We start from the raw sequence: 17064 nt of genomic DNA, 5'->3' as shown, positions 1-17064 counted from the left end.
AAAACTTAATATAGTAAAAACCACAGGTAGTTTCCCCAAGTTCAGCTGAAGGTACAAGGAACAAAAACTATGTGCACAATTCAAAGTATAATCTGTGGCTTTGCTATGAAAAATGACCATTTGAAAAGGCCAACAAACAAAAATAAACAGTAAGTTATGATACGTCTTTAAAATTAAGTAAATTAACTTTTAACTCAGCAACAACATGATTTAGCATAAAAAATAAATTATTTACATACTGTTTTCAACTACTGCACATGAAAAGTCATGTAGTACTGAAACAAATTCAAAACAAAATTTTAAAAACTTACCTAGCATGCTCTTCAGGAAGTTTTCTTTGTCGCTGCATATGAAACATTAGATCTCCTCCATTTACATACTCTATAACGAAGAACAACCTAAAACACAGGCGAGATTAGATGAAGCCAAAATTCAAAATATGGTAGTATAACTTTACATTTTAAACACTAACTGCAATATAGACAACATTCTCTATGTTTTAACCTTTAAAAGTAAATGCCAAAGATTTGGTGGAAACAAAGGGTAAACAGAGTACAAAAGATCAGAATGTAAATCAACATGATAACTCTTTATCTTGCTACTTCTACACTAAAATTTTAGTATCTGGAATCCACTCCCAACCCAATTTAACATTTTGCTAGATAAGTCACTTCTGCCTATCACTTAAGGTTAAAAAGTTAGGATTTCCCCCTCACACCTAGTTAAACTCTAGGAAACATTACATCATAAAATTAGAGTCCTGGGGACATTTTAAAGGTAGGATTTATACTGCCATAATTCTGATATGGCTATTTCCTTTTTTACCTAAAGCAGGTCATTTCCTAATGCCAAACCAATGTCAAAATGATATCACTACTTATTTAATGAGTAGCAGGAAGGTGTAAGCATAATCCTTTCTTTCCTTCTCCATGACTTCTACTTCATGAATTATAGCAGACTGGTTCTTTCTGGTTGGTGTAATACACCAACATGCATGAAGCCCAGGATTCATCCCACTCTCTTTCAGTCTTACCTGCTTTCTGTCTGAAAGCATGAGTGCAGCCCAACAAGAAAAGGATGATTGGATGCCTGCTCAAAAACATGCTTCTCTGTCTGTACCCAATCAATATCCTACATTAAAATGTGAAAGAAATCTACGTCAAACTGAAATGAAATAATCAAAACTAACAATAAATCTGTTCTTTACAAGTATCACAAATTCAACTGTAAACTAACATGGATAAATAAATATCAAAGCCACTGATAATCATGAAGAAAATTTATATAACAAAGAGAAAAACACTACTAGTAAATCTTCCAGTATTATGCAATGGTTTAGAAAACTTTTATAATGCCAAACCATTATATCCTGATAATATCGTTAGATTTTTATTTTATAAAAATCTAGCAGTAATCAGACTAAAGATCTCTTACATAATCTGATTGAAACATATTTAGAAAGGTAGAGCAAAATAATAAAACATGAACATTGAGGTTTTCTCTGATATAGTACTTAAGAGAGTTTAACAGCTTAGAAGTAGAACTCCACTGTGCTTACCTCATCATCATTGACAAGCTCTTTTTTCACAACTTTCATTGCATAAATACGATCTGTTTTTTTTAATCGAACCAACAGTACTTTGGCATAACTTCCTCTTCCTATTACCCGGAGTAAATCAAAATCCTGAAGACCTAAACTGGATGAAGCTTTGCCACTTTCCCTGGTGTTCATTGCCTGTTGAGAACATTCATATCAAACACTTACACCTGAAAGTACACTAAACTGTAACATACATTCATTCATTCCTTTATTTATTTATTTAGATATTGGGGTGCTTTACCACTGAGATAAATCCCCAGCCCTTTTTATTTATCTTAAAACAAGGTCTCACTAAGTTGCTCAGACTGACCTTGACCTTGCAATCCTCCTGCCTCAGCCTCCTGAGTTGCTGGGATTAGAGGTGTGTACCAATGCATCCAGCAGTAACTTATATTTCTAATATCTTGTTATAATGATTTTAAAATATTTCCTTAACATAAACATGTTAAGGTCTTAATTCTTTTCTTACATTATTACAAACCATATAATATAAAGGAGGTTGGATGAGTCTGAGTTAAAGTAATGGGATTGGTAAAAAGAACAGAAGGGAGCTGAAATCTAAGATGTGTTCAAGAAGGTTTAAGAAGACCTGGTTCCTGTTAACTTTCAGGTATGAGGGTAATGGAAATGCATGGATAAAAACAGACACTAACTTTTGTGACTGAGGTATTGGAGGTATCACTGATAGGAAAAATAAAGTATGTGGATAGGTCAGACTGACAGTTGTTAGGATAATATTTTGAGTCTTCACCTTGACTTTGGGGGTTGCAAGGGAATATGAGAATGAAAGAATATGCTATAAGCTTGATATATGAGATTTAAGGTAACTGGAAGACACATTTAGAGGCATTTTTAGATGATATAGGCAGGAAATAAGAAAAAGGCAATTCAGCTAATGAAAGACCCAGTCATATGTGAAAATTCAGAAACAATACTAATAATCTGGTTTGGTAATAAAATGAATAAAGAGGAATGAAATCAGATTAGGGCAGGTTAAGAAAGAAGAGAATTGTAAGAAAATAAGGCACAGACTTCAATATGTTTAACTGCAAACTATAAAAAAATCAAATGGGAAAAAAAAAAGCACAGTTCTTTCAGGCACAATAATGAAAGACTGCATGAAATAGGAGAAGCCAGATAACAGTGGAATGACACCTTCAAAGGGCCTACGGAAGGTAACAACTAACCTAGAATTCCATATCCTACAACAACAGTCCTCAAAAACAAAGTGAAATAACAGTTTCAGACAAAAACTACTAAATTCATCACCAGTAGGCTTACAAGGAAATACTAAATTGAGTTCTTCAAGAAGAAAAAATATGTCAGAGGGAAAACCAGAGACAAAAGAAGAAGAGAACAAAAAGTAAAATGTGGGCAAATCTAATCTAAGGATCAATAGTTTAAAACATTAACACATATACACAGAATTTTAAAATATGCAAAAATAGCACCAAAGGCAGGAAAGGAAAAGAAATTAATTAGAAGCCTGCTAAGGTCACTGTATTTTCTGGAAAATGATAAAAGTATTATTAATAATTTATACTAAATTTTAATAAGATTGCAAGATGCAATCTGTAGACAAACCAGTAAAAGAATAAAGTAAAAAAAAAAAATCATAATGTCACCACTACACATTCAATAGATTGGCTAAAATTAAAGAGGCTGACTATACAAAGTGTTGACAAGGATGTAGAGCAAATGGAATTCACACAGTGTTGGTGAAACTATAACACAAACAGAAAACTGTTGCCATTATCTACTAAAGTTGAGTGTGCACATGAACTAGCAACTTCCCAATTAGTTATACACCTAACAGAAATGCTTTTACATGTGTGCCAAAACACACTTAAAAGAATGTTCATAGCAGCAAATCATAATATTTAAAATCTAGGAGGGCAAATCAACAGAACTGAAAAACTGACCCAACAGTGAAAACAAATGAAATACTGCTGTATGCTACATGTCGAACATTATGCTATATGAAAGAAGTCAAATTAAAAGAATACAAGCTGTATGAATCCATTTACATTAAGTCCAAACAACAAAAAGGCAAAATCGATGTGTGGTGTTAAGATGGTGGTTGCTTTTAGGGGAGAAGGGAGTGCTAGTGGCTGGAGAAGGCATAAGATGGGAAGATGGGACTAGTCTGGGACGCTGGTGGACCCTCATTCTTGATCCAAGTGATCATTACATAGTTAAGTGTTCACCTTGTGAAAACATATCTGCCAAATTCACATGATCTATGCATTCTGCTATATTTAGTTCTACTATTTAGAAGATATTAAAAATTACAAATATAAGGTAGATGAGTCTTTAATAAGCAACCAAACCAAAATAATAATAATAATAATAGTAACAACAACAGCAGCAGCAGTGAGGATTTTCAAAAGGAACAAAAAATTATATAAAAGCACCAAATGACCAAATAAAAGAAAACCTTGACAACTTACCGTACCAGAAGAACAGAAAATTTACTCCTTATTATTAGGAATTTCTCCCTTTGACTGACTCAATCAACTTGTGAATGAAATGTAGATGATTTTGTTATTTGTGTTGACAACCTTGGCAATGTAAAAGTAAGTAGGTAAGTAAAAGAAAATTTGGAAGAGACAGTATGGCTAGCTAAAAATGGAGTCAACATATTGACTAAAATAGAACAAGAAACCAAGATAGTAGATTAAACAGGTGACCAACTGATTTCCTTCAAAATATAGGAATAGAGACAGTGGGCAGATCAATCTCAAATTATACTACAGAGCTATAGTAACACAAACACTATGGTACTGGCATAATAACAGATATGAAGACCACTGGGATAGAAGACAGAGACAAACAGGTGTAGATTCAGTTATCTGATCCTTGACAAAGATGCCCAAAGCATATGTTGGAGAAAAGAGACTTTTAACAAATGGTGTTGGGAAAACTGAATATTCATATATAAAAGAATGAAAGTAGATCCCTATCTTTCACCTTGCACAAAAATCAACTCAAAGTGAATCAAAGACCTAGGAATTAGACCAGAAACATTGCAACTGATAGAAGAAAACATGGTAAATATTTCAACAAGTGAGTGTAAGCAATGACTGCTTGAAAAAATTCCTGAAGTTCAAGAAATAAAACCAAGAATCAACAAGTAGGATGACATCAAAAATAAAAAGATCTTTACCAGTTACTTTTCTAACAGGAGATTAATATTCAGAATATATAAGAAACTCAAAAACACCAAAATAAATAAATAAATACTTAACCCAATTAATGAATGGGCAAATGAACTAAACAGACATTTCTCAAAAGAAAAAACACAAATAGCCAACAGATATATGAAAATATGTTCAATATCCTGAGGAATTAAGAGAAATGCAAATCAAAATTATACTGAGATTTTATATTGCTCCAGTTAAAATGGTAATCATCAAGAATATGAATAAAAATAATTGCTAGAGAGGATGTGGGGAAAAAGGTAAACTTACACAATATTGATGGGACTAAAAAATTAATACAACCACTTTGGAAAGCAGTATGGATATTCCTCAAAAACTAGGAATGGAATCGCCATATGACCCAGCTATCCCACTCCTTGGTATTTATCCAAAAGATCTAAAATCAGCACACTATGGTGATACACACATATCAATGTTTTTAAGAACAAATTCACAATAGCCAAGTAATGAAATCAGTCTAAGTGCCTGTCAACAGATGAATGAAAGAAGAAAATGTGGTGTGAGTATAGATATATTCACACACAATGGAGTTTTACTCTGCCATAAAGAAGAATGAAATTATGTCACCTGAAAGTAAATGAATGGAAATGGGAGAACACTGTACTAAATGATATAAGTCAGACTCAGAAAGTCAAAGATTGACTCTGTTCTCTCACATGCAGAAGCTAAAGAGAAAGTGTGTGTGTGTTTTGGTGGGGGAGAATAGTATAGAAAAAAAGATGGAAATCTCACAAAAATAGAAGTATAGTAGAGTAGAGGAAAGAGATCAAGAGGGAGGGATGGAGGAGAGGAGGAAGTATGGGAAGCACTGGGGAATGAAATATACCAAATTTTGCTATGTTCATGTATAGAGATACCACAATAAATTATATTATAGATATATAGATATAAATAAGCTATACTAATTAAAATAATAATAGAAGGAAGATCTGTTAAGTCCAGCAAGAGGATTAAAGTTAGGGAGGAAAGGAGGGAAAGTAAGGTTCAGGGAAATGAAATTCGTCAAACTGTTATATCATGTATGAATATGGTAAAACGAATCCCTCTATTACATATAATTATAATGTACCCAAAAAATGGTAGGTAGACAAGAAAACTGTGTAATTATAATTATTTCAACTGGGTAATGGATACAGGGGCTCTGCTATACTATCCTGTCAACTTTATGTTTGAAATTTTCCATAATAAAAAGTTAGGTTTTATTGACTGATTGGCTGTGGTACTGGAGATTGACCAATGGGCTTCACACATCCTAGGCAAGTGCTCTGCAACTGAGTTCCAACCCCAGCCCTTTCTTCCTCAACTCTTTTTATTGATGCATTATAGGTTTATATAATGGGATTTATTGTTACATATCTGTACATGCAAACAATATAACAATATCATTCCCCATCAGTCCTTACTTAAAAATTTTATTTTGAGGCAGGATTTCACTAAGTTTCTCAGGAACTTGTAATCAATCCTTCTGACTCAGTCTCCCAACTTGTTGGATTATGGGCATGAGGAATGCCATCATTCAGCAAAGCTGGGTTTTTCAAAAGATAACCAAGAGAAAAGCAAAATATAATATACCTATCAAACACTGGAAAAGAAGGGGAAAGGAGGAGGGAGTGTGAACTAAATCTTTCATGGCCAGAAATACATTAACTTGAAAAACCAAAAAAAAACCAGAGATATAAACATTAAATGGGGGAAAAAACAAAATAAAACATTAAATGGCTAAAAAGTGATGACTCTAAGAAGTCAAACTGGGAGTAGAAGGGGTGAGCCATGATGTTTTTCACTATACACTTTAAGAAAGGTAAATGGTTACCATTTTAAATATTTCAGGTTAGCTGGGTGCAGTGGTGCACACTTGTAATCCCAATGGCTCAGGAGGCTGAGGCAGGAGGATCACAAGCTCAGAGCCAGCCTCAGCAACTTAGCAAGACCCTAACCAACTTAGTGAGACCCTGTATCTAAAAAAAATTAAACAAACAAAAAAGCATTAGGGCTATGGCTCAATGGTTGAGTGCCCCTAACGCGCGTGCACACGCGCACACACACACACACACGCACACACACACACACACAAAATTAAATTAGGGTTTGTTCTGATTTTAAAAGTGATAAAATGCTTAATTAATAGAAAATAATGGAAGTAAAGACATTTTAATTGTACTTTAAATAAGCAATTAGTTCACAAACTTGAAGAATCTAAAATTCTAATATTACCAGGTATTCTAAATACCATTCTTAAATATACTGTAATTTTTAGATTATCTTAAAATGAAAATGTTTCCCAAACTATTTCCTAATTTAAATTAATTTAATTACCAAATTAAACAGAACAAAATTCTCGAGTCATTAAAAACCATTGTCTTTTATCACTATGATCTAAAACCTAAGCCAATGTGTCACATTTCAAACTGTTGTATCTTATTTAAAAACTATTGAAATAGTATATATGCAATATGACAAATTATCTTACCTCCTTTTCCTCACCAACTTGGTCCAAACTCTCATGACTTGAAGGATTATATGGAATTACTAAAAATCCAAACCCAAAAATTAAAAAGAAGGAAAACAACCCATTAAAGGACTTCGACATAAAATTTTTCTTTGAATGATGTTGAGTTTTTACTTTTTGAGTTTTTACTTCTGAGTAAGTTTTTATCACTTGAATCTGAATACTTGTCCTACTAGTAGCACATTACATATAAACTTAAGTGTCAAATCCTAATCTTTAGGTAAAGAGAGAAAGCACCAACCTCGTAGACTTCTGCTCCTTAAAGCAACAGGGGGAAAAAAGGGCCTGCATTTCATAGCTTCAGGCTTTTCCAGCTTCATGAGTAAGAGATTGCACTGTCTTTCCAGAAAAACTCCCATCTTGTCTTTTTTTTTTTAATTGAGTGAGGAGCAGATCATGCTGTTCTATCCCCTTTAATTGCTCTCCAGATTTCCCAGATCTGTGCTTAGGGTTTTGTTCTAATTTAACATTTTTACTCACGTGACAGTTTTAGATTTCCTACAATGCATCTCTATATATTTTACATAATTTCTACCTCTGCTAACAAGGCTTGGAATAAAAATAGGTCACCTGAACACAGGCAAAATGGCCCACAAAATTTGCTTTGAATTTTTTAATTATGAAAAACAAATTAGGTTTGCTGAATGTAAAGGGGTTTCAAAAGAAATGCATCTGAATTAGAAAAATAAGTTATTTCTTAAGAGTTTACATAAATGTCTGTCTAAAGTGCCAAATGTGTGTATTAAATATTATGACTAAACTTACCACCACAAAATAAGCTTATCTACTATTGCCAGGAAAGAATTAATGTTTTCAAGCTTAGGGAGAAGTCTTTAAAGGCTACCTTGTTCATGAAAAATGGTTCACGCCAGACTCATTCTTACCTGTCTGTGCATGGTCTGAATGCATGGAGGACTGATCCATTGGCATCATTGGTTCCTATAAACAATTCCAAAGACACACTTTGTGAATTTTTTTTTTAAATCCCAATACCTCTATAAATTAAGAAACATTTTTTCAATGAGGAATATTAAAATTTAAAATTTAAAAGAATAAACCTTAGGTAAGAGTTGTTATTATTGTGTTTTATGAAACCATACAACATTCCTGTGAATGAGGTAATGTTTGTCACATTTTACAAAAAAAGAAAACTAATTTTAGACCATTGATTAGAAATTAAACTCCTATGCACTCTGATTTGTTTCTTTTCTTCCTTTGAATTCCACTTTAAGTCTTTGACAAAATATCACTAGAATATGAGTTCTTTGCTGAGGTCCAGAGATAGATTTTAGGGTTTTTGTAGACCCTTTAAAAAAGTATGTTTTATTTTATAGGTTTCCCATTTTTCTGAATATTCTCAAAGGTGTCCATGGCCCAAAAAAGGAAAAGAAATACCTCTAGAAATTGACTTAACCAACCATTTGCAAATAATCTCAGGAGCAATGCCAATTCAAATCAAAGTTGTTACTAATTTGTTAACCTTAAATCCAAATTTAATGCAGGAAAAATCAACTTTAGGAACAACATTAGATATATAATTATAATTTTAAGGCAGCTTAATGATAGGCTCAGAAATAAGTGTGTGGATTTTTAAAGGAATTCAACCTCTATCCTAAAGCATCAATAACTTTACCCCTTTCTTCTACATGTATGAACACCCAAGTCCTTCTATCACCTAGAAATACTCAAGAATATCAACAGGAACCAGGGTAAGTTATGTTTATAATATTTAGCCTTCTGATTTTCCTTAAAATTTAATTTTCCCCCTTAACTTTAAACCCATTCCTAAATTTATATGAACTCACTACATAATTCCAATACCAAAGAATCAGCAATAATATCCTACTTTCACAAATGACAAAGAAGGCCTATGAATAAATATGATATAATCATTGTAGAGTACAATTTAGAAAGATATATCCTAATCCTCTTAAAAACACATTTCTTTTAACTTAGTAATTCTACTGCTGGATCTTTAAGGAAATAAGATTTATCAAGCAGTTCATCATGATTTTCTTTATAGGAAAACTTAGAAAACAACCCAAATGTTCAACCACAGGGAAATAAATTATAATCAACCACAGGTTAAATAAATTATGGTAGAGGCATGTAACAAATTACTATGGTAAGAATGATGAGGCTAGCTATAAACAAACATAAAAAGATGACCAAATTGTATTGTTCAGTGAGAAAAATAGGTTAAAAAATAGGGTGCGTATGACCTCACTTTTGTTAAAAGGTATGTTAGAGAGAGAGATACACTCAATACACCCACCTTCTGATGAATGAATACAAGTCTTCTACAATAAAATTACAAGGAAAAAAGGTGAGGGGAGGAACAAGTAAATTTAAAAATATCTAAGAGATCAATCAATTACAATTTAGATCCTGATTCTTCATGAAAACAAAAAAAATTATGACAATAAATGGGACAACTGAAATTATGGGCATTGTTTGGATGGATATTTGATATAAGAAATTTGGGTTTTTTAAGTCAGATATTTAAAAGAATCCTTATCTTTTAGAAGTATACACTGAAATAAGTTTCAAAATAACATAGGGTGAGGGGCAGTTTGGTGAGGGGAGGTTTATTGAGGGGGGAAATAGAAGAAAATAAGATTAGTCATAAACTTTAACTGTTGAAGCTGGGGGGACTGGTTCATCCACCTATCTCATTGTATTTCACCCATTCTCATATGTTTATATTTTTTCATATATAAAAATTTAAAATGCTCATGTAAATAATTTGCATAAGAGAAGTTATGGAAAACTATAGATCAAAAGACAACCACCTTTAGATGATAGAATTTATAATAATTTTTAACTAATTTTTGCTGTATTCACCTGTATTCTCTAATTTTTCTAAGTATGCCTTAATTACATAGTTAAAATATGAAGAGAAAAATCAAAATTTTAAATGCTTTTCTACCCAGTAATCTCACACTTTAAATAGCAAACTTGATACTCCTAACTATTCTTAACTGGTCTCTGCTTAGGATAGATGATAGAATAATGGGAGCTATAAAGTAAAGAATTTAGATTAAAGAAGAAAAAAAAAAAACATTTCTTAAATAGTTCCTCCTATATCTTAACCAGAGGATTTTATAGGACAAAAAGAGGAAAACTACATCCTACAAATAAAAAATTATCGTAGGTATCTGAAAAGTTACAAAGTTTACAATATATCCAGTGGAATGTAAAGTGTTCCTAATCATACTACAATTTTTTGAGATGTTCCCTTAATGTCTCCCTATTTTAACCTTGTTTTAGTAATGTTATCAAGCATGCTACATTAAAAAAAAAAAAAAAAAAAAAAAACCGTGTCTTACCGGTGGCAAAGAATGTCGCCCACATTCGATTGTGACTAGTTTGTGGCACTTCTTATGAACCAAGAGTTTGCAGTTGATACACTTATATCCTTGGCGTCCAAGTCCCCATATTCGGTCTGTGCAGATGGCACAGTGAGCACGCTGCAAAGAGTATTTTATTAACAACCAAAAAAAAAAAAAAAAAGGTTATAATCATCTCCAAGACTTTTCTCACAAAATAGTGAAAGTAAGTGGCTTTCTTCTGCAACTCAATTTCCTTTATCATGGTATCAATTGCAAGCACATAGAAAAATAAAACAAAATTTCCTTATACCTAATTTTTCAAAAGCTATGAAGGTCAGTGAAAAGACAAAAAGGAAAGGGAGCTTGTTTTAAGGACATAGTGAAATGCTGCTGTTATTAAGGTCAAAAATTTTCTATAATTAAGTTCACAGTAATGAAAGCAAAAACAATGAATTAAACTTGAAAAACATACGACTTTTCAAATTAAAGTCCTGCTTTGGCCTCAAATTTTATAATCCTTCAGCCTCCAGTCCATGTAGCTGGGATTACAGGTGAGCCACCACACAGGGCTATAGCCCTGCTTCCCCTCTCCACCACTGAGGATTACACCCAGGTGTACTCTACCACTGAGATACATCCCCAGACCTTTTTTTATCTATCTATCTATTTTAATTTTGAAACAGAGTCTTGCTAAGTTGCTGAGGCTAGTCTCAAACTTGCCATCTTCCTGCCTCAGCCTCCCTAGTTGCCAGGTTATAAGGCATGCACCACTGTGGCGCATAGCCTTGCATTTTCTTTTCTTTTTTAAATACATTTAATTGTAGATGCACATGATATCTTTCTTTTTATTTATTTTTTTTATGGTGCTAAGAATTGAACCCAGTGCCTCATATGTGCTAGGCAAGCACTCTACCACTGAGCCACAATCCCAGTCCAGCTTTGTGTTCTTAAACAGCAATACCTGAAATGACTTTTCATTTGTTAAAGCAATTTTTAATACAGTGATATTGGGAAGATGAGTACTGGGATCCCAGGTGGTTGCTTCTATTTACATTAATGAATTTAGGACATAACATTAATTTTAGAATGGAAATGAAGTCCACAAATTTGTATTTACAAAGAAGTCAAAAATACGGTCTTGGGTTGGGGATATAGCTCAGTTGGTAGAGTGCTTGCCTCACATGCACAAGGCCCTGGGTTCAATCCCCAGCACCACCAAACAACAGAACCACCTTAGTGTCCATCAACAATAAATGGATAAAGTTAATGTGGTATATACATACAATGGAGTATTATTCAGCCATAAAGTAATGAAATTATGTAATTTGTAGGAAAACAAATGGAACTAGAGATCATTATATTAAGTGAAATAAGTCAAACTCAAGATAAAGGGATGATATATGTTTTCTCTCACATTTAGAAGCTAGAGAGGAAAAAGGAAAAGAAAGGAAGGGGTGGCTCTCATGAAAATCAAAGGGAGATCAGTAGAGGAAAGGGACCTAGGGGTGGAAGGTTGGGAGGGTGGGGCAAGTGCTAGGGAGTGATATTGGTCAATTATATTGTTATATTGTATGCATGTATAAATATGTGACAACAAATTCCATCATTATGTGCAACTATAATTCACCAATAAAAAATGTGGGGAACAATAATAAAAATTTTTTTAAAACTTCCTATATAGAATAAAAGCTAGGTAAACATTTGCTATTTATTTTCTAAACAGTGAAAATTAAATTACAACATTAAATGGTTTGCAGAACAAACCATGCTGATTTTCTGGGCTGTCTTTAATAACATTTTGTTTTGTTTTGTTTTGTTTTAAAATGCAAATTTCTTATAGCTAGGGTAACCATATAATTAATTAACTAATCTGGAGCATTTTTAAGAGTGAAAGGGGGAAAAAAAAAAAACAGAATGAAAGGGACAGAGCGTTTTAGATCAGTAGCAGAATGTTTGCCTAGCATGCAAAAGCCCTGAGTTCAACCCTCAATACTAAAAAAGAAAAAGTAAGAAAGGAAATGCTTTTAAACACACAGGCATACTACCTCAGGTAAACTGGGAATGTAAGGCTCTGCTACCTCTTCAAAAGGGAATAATAAGATTTAGGGACAAAATAACTTTCTTTCATAGGAAAAAAACAACAACAGATGTCTCAAATTATCAATATTCAACAAACTAAATTTACCCTGTTGAAACGTTTAGCTTGAAAAGTGTGGCCATTTGCACAATAAAGCTTTCTCCAGCGACGGGCACCTCTGCGATAGATGGATTCTGACAACAGAGTAAAAGTGAAGAAAAGAAAAAAAGAGTAAGTATGAGTAAAAATCATTTTATAAGTCTGTGATTTTTTTTTTCCTGATATTCACTGCAGGAAAAAAATATATACTGATAAAAACCATTAACTGAAAAAGTAAAACAAATTCTTCAAAACTAAATGAAAATAAAGACCAGGCAGTGTAAATATTGCAATTATTACTATTGTTTTTCTTTTAAAAATGTACCCCAAGCTTTTTTTCTTTTTTGGTACTGCAGATTGAACCCACAGGTGCTTAACCAGTGAACCACATCCACAGCCCTTTATATTTTTTGAGACAGGGTCTTGCTAAATTGCTTAAGGCCTCAATAAATTGCTGGGGTTGGTTTTGAACTTGTGATCCTCTTCCCTCAGGTTCCAGAGTTTCTGGGATTACAGGCATGTGCCACTGTGCCCAGCCCAAACTTTTGTGTTTTGAAAAAATTTAAGCCTACAGAAAGTTGAAAGATAAATCCTGAATCCTTCACCTAGCTTTACCAATTATTAATGTTAGGTCATATTTGCTTTCCTCTATAAAGACATATTTATCCCCTACCCCCAATCATTTGGAAGTATAGATGCAGACATCATAAAGCTTAAATACACTTAAATAACTAACTATTCACTGCCTGAGATAAAGGACAGTCTCCTTAATTACTTGTAACCACAATATCTTTCCTATGTTTTAGAAAATTAACATTAATCCAGTATCACCCAACATCGAGTTCATATACAAAAATTTCCTAATTGCTTCCAAAGTGTCTTTTAAAACTCTTTCTATTTAGGATCCAAACAGGATTCAGGCATTTCATTTTTTTTCTTAATTTCTTATTCTAAAACATTCATTCTGTCTTATGGTTTTTAGTATTTTCAGATGTTGACTTTTTTTTTGAGTTTCAGGCCGTTGTCTTATGTTTTATATTCCGGGTTTGTCTGTTTCCTCATGAGTCAGTATTAAATACTTTTGGCAAAAGAATAACAACATATAGATGATGTGTTTTTCTTATGACAGTACATCAAGAGGCACACAGATGTCAGAATGTAGGCTCCCACTGCTGATATTTAGTCACTATTAAATGTAGTGACTACAGATCTCTTCATTGTAATGGTACATTTTGTTTTGTGAAAAGGTGAAAGATTTACACAATCTGAAGAGAAACTAGAGTACTCTGTACTTTATATAAGCAATTTGATATTTTGTAACCACAAGAGTATCTCTAACAACCTTTTATCCAACAGTTTTATGTTAATGCTTTTCTTTTTAAAATTTTAATATTTTTTAATTGTCAGTGGACATTTATTTTTATTTATTTATATGTGGTGCTGACAATTTAATCCAGAGCCTCACACATGCAAGGCAAGTGCTCTACCATTGAGCTATGACCCCAGTCCATATATTAATGTTTTCTTAAACACATTTAAGAGAAAAAAGTTCTACAAGATCTAATTCAGGCCACCTTGGAATTTTGGTTAAGGCTATCACTATTACATATATTGACTATTAGTCATGAACAATAACATTCCATTTTGATAATTAATACTATGGAAAGATTACATTAGGTTTCAGCATTCTTTTTTAAAATTATTTGTATTATTTGGTACTAGGGATTGAACCCAGAGGCACTTAACCACTAAGCAACATCCCGAATCCTTTTTTATTTATTTTGAGACAGCATCTCACTAAGTTTGCTTAGAGCCTCACTAAGTTGCTGAGGCTGCCTTTGAACTTGTGATCCTCCTGTCTCAGCCTCCTGAGCCACTGGGTCTAAATTCATATTTTAAAGCAAATGTAGCACTGAGTTCACTATTCCACATTAAAATAGAAAAGACCAGTTGTAATACTCTGAATTGGAAATCTTCAGATAACATCATAACCTTAAATATAGATGCATTTGCTTTAATTATATTGCTAGCAATAGCCAAAGCAGAACATTTCTGTTAATAATATTTTAATCTAAAAGAACATCCTGTTTCAGAAGTTTTTATGAACTACTGTGATGTACCTTAAGCATTTTAATGTTGTCTGAGAATTAAAAGGGCCAAGAGACCTCATTAAAGATTATCAATTTTCTTCCATGCCCTAGGTTAGTAACATATATTTTACTGGAGGAGAGGTGGTGTCAAAATCTCCACTAGTAAATTTAAAGATGGAAAGTATGAAGTATAACGAAAAGCTGGGAAATTATATATTTTATCTGCTACAGACTTATAGACTTGGATGACAACAGGACTCTAAAATCAGGAAGATCTACTAAAATGGCAACAAGTATTTCAAAATTACAGCTCCAGACAAAGAAATACAGTTGTGTGAAGGTGGCGTATGTAGCTTTAACCGTTTTGCACCTAGAACCCTACAGAAATATTCCTAGTTAAATCCAAACTTGCATTTTACTGCATCAAGGTTCCACCTATTTGTTTTATTTCCCCATCTTCTTATACAGTATGTGGCTCCCATTTAACCCCATTTATAAACACCAATAATTTTTCAATTTTCCCTTTTTGCTAAAGAGCATGAGTTGTCACACAATTAGAAGTTTAGAACTTGATATTTCACTTAATTCAAAATAAAACGTTTACTGCTATTCCTTCTGAAGTCATGGATATGTGCAGAAAGCAGAAATCATAAATGAAAATGAGTTGTCTAATATCCATAATTAATGCATTATACTAAATAGTAACTAAGAGCAGTAAATTATAATCAAACTTAAGTTTGTATTTTTAAATTATGTTAAAACAAACAACAGACTCCTTCATCGTATCTTATTTATAATAACCATCTGGGCTGGAGGTGTAGCTCAGTGGTAGAATGTTTCTCTGGTTTTGAGCAAGGTGCAAGGTCATGGGTTCAAGTCCCAGCACTACAAAAACAAACAAAATATAATCATCACCTCAGAGACTTAAAAGAAATCTCCATAATGATTACCAAGAAACAAGATGAAGTATTCAGAGGTGAAGAGTCATGTCACTCCTTACTGTCATATGGTATAATAAAAATAAAACAAATGTGTGCTTGTTATGTATATATGTGCAGGTATACGTTTACACAGAGACAGGCACAGAAGTAAAGCAATCAGAGAAAATATTAATAATTGGTAAATCTGGGCAAAGAATATATGGGTACTCCTATTTTCACAGATTTGAAATTCCAAAGTTAACAACATGAAGCCACATGACTTAAAATTAACTTAGTTTTCCTTTTAGATGTACAACAATTACGTGAGCTGTAATTAACTATCTAAATTTCATCCGGCCAACGAAGAGTGTAGGCAGATGCTAATATATTCCAAAGTAGAATGAAAATATGGAAAATAAATCAGTTAAAAGTTCTATTTCTGATTTCTTTTTACTTGAGCCCTCACATAAGTCTTTTTGAGGTAAAAAGTACATAAACATGGGCTAGGGTTGTAGCTCAGTGGTAGAGCGCTTGCCTGGCCTGTGCAAAGCACTGGGTTCGATTCTCAGCACCACATATAAATAAGCAAAATAAAGGACCATTGACAACTAAAAAATATTTTAAAAAATTTTTTTTAAAAGTACATAAACACTTACTATCTTCTCCTGGACAAGGCATCCCAGGACGTTCTGGCACACAAGGGAATACTGAAAGAAAATAAACTAAAATTAATTAACAGCATATTTGAACATATGAATTATATAAAATTAAATTTGATGCAAATTTCAAACTGACTCTCTCTTTACTTGAGACAAGATACTTCGAATATGGTCAATATTATTTTTTGAAGGGATTCATTTTACTAAGGTTGTATAAAAGAAATTATGATAAAAGCAAAGATGTCTATTAACAAGACATTAGAAACTCAAATTACTAATTCCGGTCTCTCCTTATTATTCTTTTTGTCCTTAAAGAAATTAACCACTATGTCCTTAAATCCTTGTTGTAGCGATGACTTTGCTACTATGAAGAATTAAATTATAAAAATATATACAAATATGAAACCAAACACCAGAGTTTAAAGATGTCAAGTAAATTCAGAAATAAAGTAACACCAGAAACAGTACCAAAAACTCAAAAATATAAGTTCATATTAGGAGTTATAAATTCATAAAACATACGAAATCAGACCATTTCTACAAATACATAGAATAAA

The 17064-nt window shown here is 32.7% G+C and overlaps 1 protein-coding gene and 1 non-coding gene across 4 annotated transcripts in view; one reads left to right on the top strand and one right to left on the bottom strand.

The window, feature by feature from the left end:
* The window catches only part of Prkci (protein kinase C iota), a 76746-nt gene that overhangs the window by 31708 nt on the left and 27974 nt on the right, over positions 1–17064 (bottom strand). For all 3 annotated transcript variants that reach the window (XM_047564276.1, XM_047564277.1, XM_047564278.1), the window contains 8 exons: positions 16505–16555; positions 12848–12933; positions 10660–10800; positions 8215–8269; positions 7292–7350; positions 1559–1735; positions 1034–1131; positions 312–398 (listed from right to left, as the gene is read on the bottom strand). In XM_047564276.1, the coding sequence (XP_047420232.1) occupies positions 312–398; positions 1034–1131; positions 1559–1735; positions 7292–7350; positions 8215–8269; positions 10660–10800; positions 12848–12933; positions 16505–16555 (754 nt within the window). The remainder of the gene's footprint in view (positions 1–311; positions 399–1033; positions 1132–1558; positions 1736–7291; positions 7351–8214; positions 8270–10659; positions 10801–12847; positions 12934–16504; positions 16556–17064) is intronic.
* Trnav-cac (transfer RNA valine (anticodon CAC)) lies at positions 11808–11880 on the top strand. Its single transcript has one exon. It is a non-coding gene; the product is annotated as a tRNA-Val (tRNA).

This window comes from Sciurus carolinensis, chromosome 9 (genome assembly GCF_902686445.1).
Source record: "Sciurus carolinensis chromosome 9, mSciCar1.2, whole genome shotgun sequence".
Lineage (NCBI taxonomy): Eukaryota > Metazoa > Chordata > Mammalia > Rodentia > Sciuridae > Sciurus > Sciurus carolinensis.
This window is presented reverse-complemented; position numbering and strand designations above follow the sequence as displayed.